Source organism: Miscanthus floridulus, chromosome 5 (assembly GCF_019320115.1).
Source record: "Miscanthus floridulus cultivar M001 chromosome 5, ASM1932011v1, whole genome shotgun sequence".
NCBI classification, from domain to species: domain Eukaryota; kingdom Viridiplantae; phylum Streptophyta; class Magnoliopsida; order Poales; family Poaceae; genus Miscanthus; species Miscanthus floridulus.
The window spans coordinates 61,771,637-61,786,542 of record NC_089584.1 but is presented as its reverse complement, the minus strand read 5'-3'; the positions used below and the strand labels follow the sequence as shown (position 1 = coordinate 61,786,542).

The 14,906-nt window shown below is 44.5% G+C and overlaps 1 protein-coding gene across 1 annotated transcript in view; it reads right to left on the bottom strand.

Annotated features, from left to right (window-relative positions):
* The window catches only part of LOC136450003 (protein FAR1-RELATED SEQUENCE 5-like), a 41,427-nt gene extending 28,804 nt beyond the window's left edge, over nucleotides 1–12,623 (bottom strand). Inside the window, exon 1 of the mRNA XM_066450253.1 lies at nucleotides 12,418–12,623. Within this exon, the coding sequence (XP_066306350.1) occupies nucleotides 12,418–12,538 (121 nt within the window). The 5' untranslated portion in view covers nucleotides 12,539–12,623. The remainder of the gene's footprint in view (nucleotides 1–12,417) is intronic.
* Between the last annotated feature and the right edge of the window lie 2,283 nt (nucleotides 12,624–14,906).

The following is a 14,906-nucleotide window of genomic DNA, read 5'->3' as shown; positions in this document are numbered from 1 at the left end:
ATGGGTACTTCAGGCCTAATTTCATAAAGGAGGCTCAAGAGAAAGTAGATATAATTCGTGAACACTTAAAGGCAGCTCAAAGCCAGCAAAAGGCTTACACAGACAAGCGAAGAAGGCCTTTGGAGTTTGCAGTTGGGGATTATGCGTATCTCAAGGTATCTCCTATGAGAGGGGTGCATCGGTTTGGTGTCCATGGCAAGTTAGCCCCTCGGTATGTGGGTCCATACAAGGTGTTGCAGCAGTGTGGCCCCGTTGCTTGTCGTCTCCAACTCCCTGAAATTCTCTCAGTGGTTCACAATGTATTTCACATCTCGCAATTGAAGAAATGCCTATGAGTTCCTGAAGAATCTATGGAAATAGAAGGACTTCCGCTCCAACCTAATCTGTCTTATGTGGAGCATCCTATAAAAATCTTGGATGAGAAGGAGATAGTGACCAGGAACCGGGTGATAAAATTTTACAAGGTGCAATGGCAAAATCATTCAGAAGACAAAGCCACCTAGGAGCAAGAGAGCTACATATCAAAGCATTACCCCCATCTCCTCTCTAGGTCGGATAGTTAGTTATTGCGCCTAATGTACTCCCTACCTCTTTCTCACACTAGGCACATAAAATCTTGGGTCGAGATTTTGTTTTAGGGGGGGTAGATTTGTAAGACCCCGGTGTTACATTGTAATGTTTTGCTAAAACATTTCATGAGCATCATAATTATGTGTGTGACATGAATTATAAATCAAAGTTTAGCACTTGAAACAATCAGGCAAAACATGAGTCCGTGGTTACATTTCATGTAATACCGTCTAATCGAATGGCTCTGGAAACAAAAGGGCTAAAGAACATTTGTGAACAACAATAATTAGCTAGTCATGGGCAAGGATAGTTAGATAGTGTGTTCATAGGCCGAAATGGGGATGCGACGTGAAATCGTTCAGGAGCGACGTCGTTTCGCGAAGATTTACAACTGGGTCGACGAAGCCACCTTTGGCGATAGTTGTGGGCGATTGGCTTAGGATGTGGTATGATATCTTGGCTCTGTTAGACGGCCCAACGTACCCTCTAGTGCATAGGATAGTTGGTTCAGTTGTTGAAGCATCATGTACAAGTTTTTAAGCTACTTTAAAATGCGTGCACGGCACAGGGCATCGCCTGGGCGCGGTCACCACTGCTGCTGGTCTGCCAGCACGCGCTGCCGCACGAACTGCACGCACCGCCACGTCTGTGCATGTGTGGCCTTTGTGCTACGCACCAAGGCTGACTGCACTGCTGTTCCAAATGGCTAGACCGCTGTTGCGCGGCTGGGCGCTGCTGCTGGTTCGTCGGCTCATGCTCTTGCGCTAGCCGCATCTGCATTGTCGCCATGACTACGACGCAAGCTGGCCATGCGCTGCTGCCTTGGCTAGTTGCTACCCGCACTACCACGCGGGTCGCCTCGCCAGCTGACACGCTGCGCCCTGGGCACTGGCTGAGCTCTACCAGCGCCTTGTCCTACCTTGGTCGGAGACGTGCCGGGTCATGCACTGCACGTCGCCAGTGACTAGGCCTAGCTCTGCTCCGTTGACTCCTTGGCTGTGCGCTTGAAGGACGTCCGCCTGCCCCGCCATCCCCTCCGCGTTGCATCGCTCTGCGTCGGTTGTCTGGCGCTGCCCGCAGCGATGGCGCCATACCGCGCTCGTCGCCTTGCTGCTGTGTCCGTGTAGACAATTGTCTGGGGATATGTCCCGCCTGTCCCATTGTTCTGTAGTGGTGATGTTGGCCATGCGTTGGCGCCGCAGACGAGCCAAGCCATGACCTCCCCTGTCTCTGCTGTCGCCTTGGCCGCCGAAATGATTCTTCTCAATTCGCCGCGACCATAGCGTTAGACTCCAATTTGGCTTAGGCTCGGCTTCGTTAAGTATCTGGCCGCATCCCATCCCCACCTTGCTGTGTATGCCATTGCACAGGGCCGTAATTTCATAATCCTACGCCACCGGGTCCATAAGACCGCGCTGGCACTCCTCGACGGCAAGCCAGCCACGCAGTGCACCTCGTAGCGATTCAGTGCACCCACCGCTTTGCCGTACCCTCCTAAGCACCCCGTGCACCTCAGCCTTAGCTTCATAGAAGGCCAGCCACCACCGCCGTGGTCGTGCCATCGTCGGGCGCTGTCACCTCGTCGGTGCGCATGTGGCCAGCACTGCTCGGGCTTCCTCCGACTAGACGATCACCGCAAGGGTCTTTGTGAGTGGTTACTCGAGCTCATTAGCTGTGTGGTTTGTTTCATTATCACTGTGGCTTACGGGAATGCCTCCGCCATTGCAGGTCTGGGTTCACTGCCGGGGAGGGATTCCAGGATGACACCCCTGCTCGCCAAACCGCTTCCAGACCACGTGTGCTGCCTTGGAGGTACTCATCGGCCCCTTAGTTAGGTCTTGGGGACTCGGGTGTCGCCGGTGTGTCCGTCCTGTGCCCACGCCGTCACGCCGGTGCGCGCCCTGGGGGCCAGGGACTTAGCCGTGGTAAAGAAGTAGAAAAGGGAGGGTGCAGCTGTAAAATCGTAGACTGGGGAAATAGTGTCTTGGAGCTCGCTGTGATTTCATAGTACTTCGGGGGTGCCCGTGCATAATCACCGTGGCGCGCAGGCCTCCCTCGTCATGGGCCGTTGGCCTGGCTAGGCCGCGCCTCCACGTGGGCCGCGCGGTGGCTTGCTGACGCGCATGGGCAGGATGGCGCTCTAGGCCGAGCCACGCGTTGTGGGCCGACAGGGAGAATTTGGTTTTCTTATTTTCCAGAGAATAGAAATGCTTATTTATTTTTGTTATGAATCCAACTTCGATAAATCGTAGTAAATTGCATGGTTGTCCAAAAATAGTGAAACTAAGTTTGGTAGGTTCGCAAAAATGCCATCTACCTGTTAGTATAGTTAGTTCACCGTTAGCTATTAGGATGGTAGGCTCATAAGATTTAAGTAGAAAGCTTAGCGTTATATCGATCAATAATTGCAGGAATTATTGTGGCAAACTGACAATAGCTTTAGCTTTGAGATTGTTACAGTAGGTTCCTTAGGCCTTTATATACTTGCTGTAAAATTGGTAGCCGTAGAGCGAGTTACTTAATAGCGTAGTTATTATCCTTGCTTTATTGTATGTATCATAAATTGGCATTAGGAGTAGGAATATCCAGTAGTCACCGTAAGAATGTATGTCACGTTCATACTTGTTAGTGGTGCTGGTACGTATCTTAGCCTTAGTGGGTAGACCTCACTTAGTAGTTTAATAGATGTACTTTTAGGCAAAGAGTTGTTGTTGTCATCTTATTAAGCATTGCATCATCATTTCATGTAGATCATGAACAGGTAGACTTTGTACCCGTCGGTGAGCCAGAGTACGACGAGGTGATTGAGGAATACGAGGAGATCTTCGCATAGGAGGAGGCCCTAGGAGCCTATTGGTACTGACCTTGCTGACCCGGCACCTGCCCAAGGCAAGCCCCTGGTGCATAACCCCTATTTTTAAAGGATCCCTGAATATATTTATATGATATGCATTTATGTTACAGGCATTTTATGGAAACTACATGCATAAGTATATCTACCCATGAGTCCTACTAGTCCTAGGTCGAGTAGTTGCTATGCTCAGGATGTCGGTAGCATGAGTAACCTATCGTTACACGCAAATAGGTGATTAAACTATGATATCATGATGAAATAATGGAAAGGAAAATGGTGACCGGGTAGGGATGTGGATTTGGTACTGGTGGGTGTGAGGGGTTGTGTCCTACGGCCAATAGGGCATAGCCCGGTTACACTTTTCCCTGTCCATGTCGATTAAGGATCGGTCGTTGCATATGACTCTAGGCAAGTCATAGATTATTGTCCCAAGCACATACTTGGGTATGGGCGCAGGGAAGACTTACTGCTCTCTTGTCGCAGATCTGGCTCTTTTCGGAATTGACTGATGGGAAGAGGAGGTGGTGGAGGTCCTTGCACCGCACTGAGTCCGGGACTCAGGGGCGGGGGCTTGGAGTCCAAGTTTGGATGGGGACCTAGGACAACCAGGACAGGAGAGTGGTGGGTTAGTCCTGCTTGTGCCTAGGGTACAAGTGGGGCATGTGTCTTCGGGGCACCCAGCTGGGCACATTGATTCGTGAATCGCTTGGGCTATCCGGTACGTCTTGTCTGCGGTTTAGCACCGTAGTAAGAACTAGGAAGTGGAAAAGGAGAAGGAATAGCAACTGATTGCTCAACTCTTGCTTGAAAGTAGAACATGTGCTTATATAGATTGACTAGATGAAAACTTAATATGGACTGATAATAATAAAGCATCAATAAGGACTCACTATTAGTATTGCTTTCTGCTAAAGAAAACTAGCAACCATAAAGCCTAGCATATTCCTTGGAGTCGAGGAAAGTATTCCCACTGGTCGGATAAGTCTTGTGAGTACATTGTGTACTCAGGGTTTATTTACCCCTGTTACAGGTGATGTTTGAGGAGTACCTTGTATGGAGGATCCTTCTGGTGGGCTCAGACGGAATCCTTAGTTATCTTATCAGCTAGATGTTATCTTTCAATATTCCTGCTATTTATCATTCCGCACTCTATATTTGGTATTGTAATAATGTACTTTTTAAGAAACTCTAATGTATGAAATGGACTTGTGATGTAACTCATTCTCATTATTGGATCCTTGGGAAAAATGTGGATCTTTCGGGTTCTCCCTCGGGGTGTGCCCGACGGACACCGCTCGCTGTAGTTGCTTCGGGGTGCTTAGTGTCTGGTGGAAGACGAGCGCCTTCGTAAGTATGCTATTTCGGGTGGTTCTGCCACACTCCATAGCCTTTGTGGCTAACCTCAACAACGTGGACGTAGACAAGCCTTTATGGCGAGTTGAACCATAGGATAAATCCTTATGTCTCTTGTGTTTGTGATTGTTGTTGCTATTACTTGTGATTTGAATTGATTTTTAGGGTTTGCATCCGAATCTACGAGTTCCTCATCTTCTAGGTGCAACCAACCAATTGGATAGCTCAACAAACTCCCTAGGAAGATTGGTATTACACTTGATCTATTTTTCATTCGCTAAATACCACAGTAGATCGATTTCATCTCCTGATCTCAGGAGGTTCCATGCTTAGTCTAGTAACCTCCACATCCTAGAACCTCCACTGCTCAGGTCCAGAGGTTCCATGTTCTGATAGGTTTTGTAAAATTGATTAAATTTTAGAAAAAGGGCTATTCACTCATCCTCTAGGCCACTTCCTAGATCCTTTCGATTGGTATTAGAGCGGGTTTCCTCGTGATAGCACTTAACCAGTGTGAGGAAATGGCAAGTCCTAGAGAAAGAGAACTGGAGGAAGATGGAGAGGAACGTTATGAAGATGTTCCAAGTGGAGAAGAATAAGAAGCTCTTGAGGATGATCCTACAGCAGGCACTTGAGCGACTTCCAAAGCTCAAGCTTGGTGGAAAGGGATCCTCCAAGGGAGACAAGCAAAGAGAAAAGAACAAGAACAAGAACAAGGAGAAGGAGAAACTCAAAGCAAGAAGAAAAGTGGAATCAAGTCCACAACCAAGCAACGAGTTAGAGAATGGAGATGATGATGATGAGTACTATGCTCAAATGCTACCAAAGAGAACACTCAAGTCCAACACCAAGGGATCATATTCGAGTGTATCCTTTAATTATGATTCCTTAAATTTGCCTACTAACACTCACATCAAGATACCCGCAGCCCAATTTGATGGGACTAATTTCGCCAAGTGGAAGCATATGAATGAAGGCTTATCTTATTGGACTGCATCCGGAGACTGTGGAATATTGTGTGTGTATGTTTTGAAGATCTTCGTGGATCCCAAAAATCCCACACCAAGAGAGATTCGCATGATACCTCACAATGCTCAAGCTACTAGTGCTCTTCTAAGTGCATTAAGCTCGGAAGAGTACAACAAAGTGATTGGTTTGGAGATTGCTAAGGAGATTTGGGACACTCTTCACCTTGCACATGAAGGAGTTAGTAAGGTAAAGAAGTCCAAGACTGATCTATTGATGGCTCAACTCAACAGGTTTGTTATCAAGGATGGAGAAGGCCCTCAAGAGATGTTTGATAGATTGATGGTGATAGTTGGAATAATTAGAGGCTTGGGTGGGGATGACTTGGATGATCATCATGTTGTAAAAGTGATGTTAGAAGCATTTGCACCAAGAAACCCAACTCTTGTGACATTGATTAGAGAGAAGAAGAGGTTTAAAGAGTTCACCCCTAGTGATGTTCTTGGAAGAATACTCACTCATGAGCTCATGGATATGGAGATACAACAAAGGAAGAAGCTTGGAGAGCTAAAAGCAAAGATGGAGAACTTGAAGGTCAAAGAGGTAGCTCTCAAGGCAAACAAATCAAACAAGGCCTTCACCTCAAGCAAGCCACCAAAATCTAGATCAAGCAAGGTTGAGACGGTTGTTTTATCAAGTGACTCAAGTGATGAAGAAGAAGATGAAGTGTCCTCCTATGAGATTGGTGATGTTGCTTTGTTCATGAGAAAATACAAGAAGGGGTTGAAAAGAGAAGGGTACAAGTTTGTGAAGAGGAGATTTCCCAACAAGCAAAAGAGAAAATGCTATAATTATGGAAGCACATAGCATTTCATTGTCGATTGTCCTTATGAGAACAAAGAAGACCAAAAAGACAAGAAGAAGAAGCACTAGAAGGAAGATGACAAGACCCAACACAAGAAGAAGAACTACTCGGGTCAAGCTCATATTGGTCATGAATGGGATTCAAATGATGATAGCTCAAGTGAAGAAGAAACAAGGAAAGTTGCAACCATTGCTATCAAGAAGCATTCTACTTCACCCAAGCTCTTCACCAACTTGACCGATGATGAGGAGAGATCTACACTCTTTTGTCTCATGGGCAAACGAGAAAAGGTACAACCTAAATCCAAGCTTAAACCCTCTCCTCCACCTAGTGATGAATCCAACATAGACTCTAGTGATGAATTGAGTGATGATGAAGTAAACAACTTGGTAAGTAAAATGGATAAAAAATCTAAGAACTTCATAGCCAAGGCGCTAGATGAATTAGAGAGAACTCAAGCTACTCTTGCCAAACAAGAGAAACTCTACATTACTTGCAAGAAAGCTCTTGCATCGGAAAGAAGTGAGGTTGAAACTTTACGTTTGGAAGTTGACCAAGCGGAAAGTGTCATAGCTACCCTAAAGGATGATCTAAATACTCTTCTAGAAAAGAACAATGCCCTCAAGGCAAGAAATGAGGAGATTAAAGAGAAATTTAGCATCCTTAGGGATAAAACCTCACATCCTATGAAGGCAAGTGAGATCTCTAATGCATCTACTAGCAAGGGTTGTGATAGATGCTACAATGTTGATTTAGAAGCTTGTGCTACTAACCTTGCTAATATGGAAGCTATGAAGAAGGAAATTGCAAGACTCAACAATATCATAGCTAGTGGGTGCATGGATGATGTAAGCAAGAAGCCCAAGTTCATTCAAGGAAGACATCCTTTTATCAAACATGGTCTCGGCCACAAGAAGTGTGGCAAGACCAGTGAAAGAAAGATGGTGAATGGAGTGTCTTGCATTAGGTTCGAGAAGAAGGAGACCATTAGTGAGGTGCAGCCTATGCGGAATGCAGAGGCTCCACGCAGAAACGTGGAGGTTCCATGCCCTAGAGGCTTTGTGCCAAAATGTGGAGGTTTCAGGGTCTACCAAAACAGTGGCTCCAATAGAACCTAGGCACCACCTTGACCAAGACAACAAGCTCCTAAAGCATCTAACACTCATCTGCAGGTCAAGGAGAACCCAATCATACCAAAGAGGAATAAGTATGCTTACAAGCCCAAGACCCATGCATCCCATGAGAGCATGTCCTCTAGCTATGTGTTGTGATGCAACAACCTTGGTAAAGTTGTAGCCATGTATGTTGGAAATGAGGCCAAAATATACGTGAAAAGATCTCTATGGGTTCCTAAGATTCTAGTGGCTAACAATCAAGGCCCCAATTCTAATTGGGGACCTAAAAGAAGGAACTAAACTTGTTTTGCAGGCATACTCCTCTGGTGGATCAAGTTGGGTGCTTGATAGTGGATGTACAAATCATATGACCAGTGAGAAGAGTATGTTCTCATCTTATACCCAAATGGAAGGTCCAAGTGAAAATATAGTATTTGGAGATAATTCAAAAGGAGAAGTGCTTGGTGTCGGTAAAATCTCTATAACTCCAGATCATTCAATTTCAAATGTTTTACATGTTGATTCGCTAAGTTACAATCTATTGTCCATATCACAATTATGTGAGATAGGCTATGATTGTCACTTTACGGATAAGGGTGTGACCACCACTAGAAGGGAGGATTCCTCTATTGCTTTTATGGGTCGCTTGAAGGACAAGCTTTACCTAGTTGATTTCAACAAAAGTAAAGCAATGCTTGAGACTTGTTTAGTGGCAAAATCTAGCATGGCTTGGTTATGGCATCACCGACTAGCTCATGTTGAGATGAGGAACTTGACCAAACTTCTAAAGGAGGAACACATCCTTGGACTAACAAATGTTCAATATGAGAAAGATATGATATGTAAAGGATGCCAAGCCAAAAAGTAAGTAGGGGTACCACACCCACCAAAGAGCATCGTCACTACCTCAAGTCCATTGGAGCTCATCCACATGGATCTCTTTGGGCCGGTTGCCTACATTAGCATTGGCAGTAACAAATATGGTCTTGTTATTATTGATGATTATTCTTGCTTCACATTGGTGTTCTTCATGTATGATAAGGGTGAAGTGCAAGGGAAGGTGAAGACCTTCATTAGAAGAGCACAAAGAGAGTTCGGGCTACCTATCAAGAAGGTGCAAAGTGACAATGGCACCGAATTCCGCAACACCAACGTTGAAGAGTTTCTTGATGAGGAGGGCATCAAGCATGAATTCTAGGCTCCATATAACCCTCAACAAAATGGGGTGGTTGAGAGGAAGAACCGCACTCTCATTGTCATGGCAAGAACAATGCTTGATGAGTACAAGACTCCGAACAATTATTGGGCCGAAGCAATCAACACCGCTTGTCATGCTATTAAACACCTATATCTTCACAAGTACTACAAGAGGACTTCATATGAGCTCCTAATTGGTAACAAACCCAAGGTGTCATACTTTAGAGTATTTTGGTGCAAATGTTTCATTCTTAACAAGAAACCCCGAAGCTCTAAATTTGCACCTAAAATTGATGAAGGCTTTCTTCTTGGTTATGGTCCAAATGAGCACACCTATCGGGTTTTCAATCTTTCTACCGGAAGAAGTAAAATCATGGTAGATGTGGTGTTTGATGAATCTAATGGTTCTCAAGTGGAGCAAGTTGATCTAGATGTTGTAGGAAAAGAAGCGCCGCCTTGTGAAGCAAACAAGCAATTGGCCACATGTGATGTGAGACTAGTTGAAGCTACTAAAGAAGAAGATCCTCCACTCCAAGCTTCAACACCACTCCAAGGGCCAACTGCTATCCCAGGTCCTATGAACATGTAGGATGTAGAGGCTACACGCTTGGATGTGGAGGCTCTGGGCCTAGAGGTTCTACGCCTGAGCACGGAGGCTCCGAGGTTTGGGGCAACCATCAACAAGAGGATGAATCAATTCATGACAATGAGCCTCAAGCTGATGATGGTGATGACAACCAACCCCTACACCAACCTTCAGATAGGCCATGTCATCGAAGAATACATCAAAGTGTACAACGGGATCATCCCATTGATAACATTCTTGGGAGCATAAGAAAGGGGGTAACAACTAGATCTCGTCTAGCAAATTTTTGCAAATTTTACTCGTTTGTTTCCTCCTTGGAGCCACTTAAGGTAGATGAAGCTCTTAAGGATCCAGATTGGGTGATGGCTATGCAAGAGGAGTTGAACAACTTTGAAAGAAATCAAGTGTGGGAATTGGTGGAAAGACCCAAGACAAATGTTATTGGCACCAAGTGGGTCTTTTGAAACAAGCAAGATGAACATGGTGTGGTGACAAGGAACAAAGCAAGATTGGTTGCTCAAGGTTTCACTCAAGTTGAAGGGCTAGGCTTTCAAGAGACATTTGCACCGGTGGCAAGGCTTGAAGCCATTCGAATGCTTCTAGCCTTTGCTGTCTATCATGATTTCAAGCTATATCAAATGGATGTGAAGAGTGCTTTTCTCAATGGTTCACTCTCCGAGCTAGTCTATGTGGAGGAACCATCAGGATTTGAAGATCCTAAGCATCCTCGTCATATCTACAAACTCCATAAGGCGCTCTCTCTCTCTCAAGCTCATTGTCTCCCTACTCCCTTGCTCAAGATCTCCGTGATTCCTTAAGAGATTTGGCTCTAGAGAGTGTGAGAAAGCTCAAGAAGATCCTTCTTCTCCGTTCTTGTGCACTTGGTAAAGCCCTAGGCGCTTGGTGTGTTCGTTACTCTTGGAGCTTGGCTCCTAGATGGCTAGCAGTCGCCTGGGAGTTTCCAATCCTTTGTGGCTGAGCACCGGGACGTTTGTATTACCCTTTGTGACTTAGTGGAACCCTTTAATCAATTGCCTTGGTGATTGGTTGGAGAAGAGGAACGAGTTGAAAGAGACTCCATAGCCTTTGTGGCTAACCTCAACAACGTGGACATAGACAAGCCTTTGTGGCGAGTTGAACCACAGGATAAATCCTTGTGTCTCTTGTGTTTGTGATTGTTGTTGCTATTACTTATGATTTGAATTGATTTTTAGGGTTTGTGTCTGATCTATGAGTTCCTAATCTTCTAGGTGCAATCAACCGATTGGATAGCTCAACAAACTCCCTAGGAAGACTGGTACCACACTTGATCTATTTTTCATTCGCTAAATTCTGCAGTAGATCGATTTCATACTCTGATCCCAGAGGTTCCACGCTTAGCTTTGGAACCTCCGCGTCCCAGAACCTCCATGCTCAGGCCCGTAGGTTTGTGTTTTGACTATTTTGTGAAGTTAATTAAATTTCAGAAAAAGGCCTATTCACCCCCTCTACTCCACTTGCTAGATCCTTTCAATAAGAGATCTCCAAGATGGCTTAAACAACCACTGAATCTAACTGAACTTTTCTGACGACTCAAACTGGACCACAAACTTCTAAAATTCATAACTGGAGTTATGCTTATCCAAAAATGATGATCTTTACCAATATAGAAAGCTTAGGACAACCTCTACAACTTTTGTTAAGACCGTATCTTCAAAATCGTTCATTTATATGGTCAAAACATATTACATATAAAATTGTACATATTCTCATCACCGAAAAATAGACATAAAAGAACGACCATATCTCCGAGGATACAAGGGCTATGAGGCTGACGTTGGAGTCAAAAGAAATATATTGGAGTCATCTACAACTTTGTCAACAGTGGCAAAAATTATTGAGATGCCCTAAAAATTCGATGAACACAGACTGCACAACCTGACAGTTTTCAGAACATGGACGCGATTGATCGAGATTTACTCTCAATAAACACCCTCTAGACAAGCGATTTAATCCACAATCTTGACCAAAATTTGTGGATTAAGTTTAGCATCTTACCTAGGTCAACGACAATGAACACGGTGACAATCCCCCAGCGATTCGCCTCTTTCTTCCTTCCTCTTCTCCACCTTGCGGCAATCCCCACCGCTATGACTCTCTTGCCATTCCAATCTACGCCAAACGTGGTATGGCCATCAAGGACAGTGAGGGAAACAAGAGATTGAGACCAAAACGAAGAGATGGAAAGATCCCTAACCGGTTTAGGAAGAATGGAAACGATGTTGATAGCGATGCGACAACAATGGCAAGACCTTAAATCATCTCTTCGTCTCCTCCTTTCTCTTCTTCCTTTCTCAGTACTTGGACATATAGATAGATGCAAGTGGCGGCTAGGGTTGGGAGCCTCAGTTGGTAGGGAGAAGAAAAGGAAAAGCCACACGGTGAAGATGTATCGATCTTAGCCAGAACCGAAGGGACACAATATAGAAAAAAGTAAAAAAGACTTGGTCACGTGTAGAAGTCCTACAGCCAGGTGCGTTTGTTTTTTTTACTTTTTTTATTCCCCACTATTCCAACATCCAAAACTTGGTCATACACTCTCCAAATAATACATATGAGTAGTCAAACAAAAATGTTTCGTGGAGCTCTACACATTGGTAGTCTTATTTTATCCATCCGAGAAACAAACCAAAAAGTCAAAATTATGGCCTCTCTTTAAATCCAGTCAACCTTCGCTAAATATATTACTTAATCCATATTTATGTCACATATTCTCGAGTGTTACATTTTCCCCTCCTTTAGGGAATTCGTCCCAGAATTCTCTCATTCCATTAAAAAGAACGAGCTATCCAAATAAAAGGAGAACTCAAGTCGCAACGATGGCTATACGTAACAAAGGACTACTGTAGGAAAGGATCAATCGATATGTTACCTGTGATCACATCTCCATTGTTTCTGCCATCAACCGAAGGCACTGCATGTGCTCCTAGAATACTTGACAACGTGGAGGCTCCAGCGGCAAAACCAGTTGGTGTAGAATAGAATGGGATCATAGATGCTGAAGGATTAGCGGTTTGTGGCAGCCAATAAGCCCCAGACTGAGGTATAGGAATGTTTGGGGACGCCACCAGGGGTGCCACTAAGTACTGTTGCACAGGAGGTGCAGGTAGGTATGGAGTGGTTGGTGCTGCCGCCAACATATGCATCTACCACTAGAAGATGAAGTGTGAATCACCTCCCAAGTGACCTTACCATTAGGATTTTTCCGACAAACTACATCCTTATGATTTTGACCACACATAGAGCATTCCCGAGACCAAGTGTAATCCCTACGATGGTGCGGATCACCACAACGGAAACATACCATCCCCATGCCAGGCTTAGGAATGGCGCGGTACTGGGGAGTACTCTCTCCTGTAGTACGAGACTGCTTTGAACTCCCATGATATGGATGGTGGTGATGATACTTTTCCTTCTTATGGATTGGACCATTAGATTGGGCCTTGCTCTCTACATGATCTCTGGTAGATAACTTGCGAATCTCATTAGTGTATGTCTATTGCATCTCAACTCCCAAAGCTTGCTCCACTGTAGTACGAAAGTCAACTATGGAAAAAGCTCCCAACATGTGCCTGATGGAAGGTTTGAGACCCTGACAGAATTGTCTTGACTTCTCTGCATCATTATAAGCCACATGTGGAACAAAGCGCACTATCTGATTGAAACCCACTTCATACTCTGCTACAGTCTTCTTATCTTGCACATAGTTATGCAGGTCTATCTTCATCTTATCAAGAAAAGTCACTGGGTAGAACCTCCTCTCATACCGCCTTACAAAATCATGCCAAGACAATGGTCCATAAGAAGCTGGGTGTGCCGCTTGTATGCCTTTCCACCAAATTTGAGCCTCACCTTTCAGTAGCTGTGTACTAAAGTGAACACGGTCCTGGTAAACCACCTCAAATACCTCCATCTTGTCTTCAACATAAGTCAACCAATCCGCTGCATGGACAGGAGTACCACTACCATCATAAGTGTCAAGCTTCATACCCATCCACTTCATCAAAGATATCCCACTTGTAGGTAGAGGCAACACTGGAGCACCATGAGGAGTGGTTGGAACTCCACCACCAGTAGGAGGTGCACTAGTAGCAGGAACAGGACCAGTGGTTGGTGCACCCTGCCTCAAATTTCTCAACTCATCCTGCATTGCTTGCATCATGGCTAGCAATTGTGCCTAGCTACCATTAGCTTGAGGACCCAACTGAGGAACAGGAGGAGCATTCTCCCCCTCGTCCACCCACAACCACGACTACACGTAGAAACAGGCATAGCTACAACCATGATAAACACAAACAGACAAGCACATCAAATTTAAGCAATTTATAGCCTAAAAACAATTATAAACAAGTAACAACAAAATATAAGCAAAGATAAGCAAATTCAAACCCAACCTATATGTGCAAGTGTGTCAAATTAATCCTTATTGTTTTCGAGAATCTAAAACCTGCTTTGGTACCAACTGTAACACCCCAGGTGCCACAAAAGCCCAAGATGTCACTAATGTCCCTTCCCTCATGCCTGAGTATAAAACTCAGCAACAAAAAACCAACATCAAAGTAAAGCGGGAAAGCGACAACAAGAACAAAACTATAATTAAGTAAAGCTTCAACTTAAACATTTTTTATTAAACCATGAAGGATCACCATGAAGTTAACTAAGTTTATTACAGCAAGCCAAGAGTGACATTATTTTATCTAAATGTGGGTGAAATAGTGAAGCTATGCCACTAATCCCATCCATTCAAGCATGCATCCAATCAACAAGCACCTGAAAAGATAAAGGGGTGAGAATAAATCTCAGCAAGCAAACTGCCTGATTATGCCATTCAAACTACGAGTTAATTAAGCATCGATTTAAATGTGGAAGATATGATAGTATAAAAATTAATAATTCATTGCCAAATTATTTATCTAACGACATCAGCATAAAGAAGTAGACAACATCATGATAGTCAATAAATTAACCACCTCTTGAAATGAAAAAAACTCATCATATCCACAACTTCAACGCAAGTAATCCTTAGAGTGCAGATGCAATGCATATGCATGTCCACTGCCTTCGTACCCAACAAGGTATGAAGCTGCATAGTACCCCTCCTCGGGCAACATATGATGCTATACTGGTACGGTCGTGGCCAGCAAGCGGCGACATCCACGAATGTTGTGCAATACAATATGATGCAATGACATGATGTGTCAGGTTCATAAACCTAGGGTCCCTCATAGACCGGCTTAACAAAAAATGGCTTAGCCCAGCAGGCAAAATTGCGAATGACACGCAACTCCTAGGCTGGTCCAAAAAACCTAAACGATACGCCAGAAGGGCGATCCAAATCTCCAACCAGAAGACCTGGCCGAG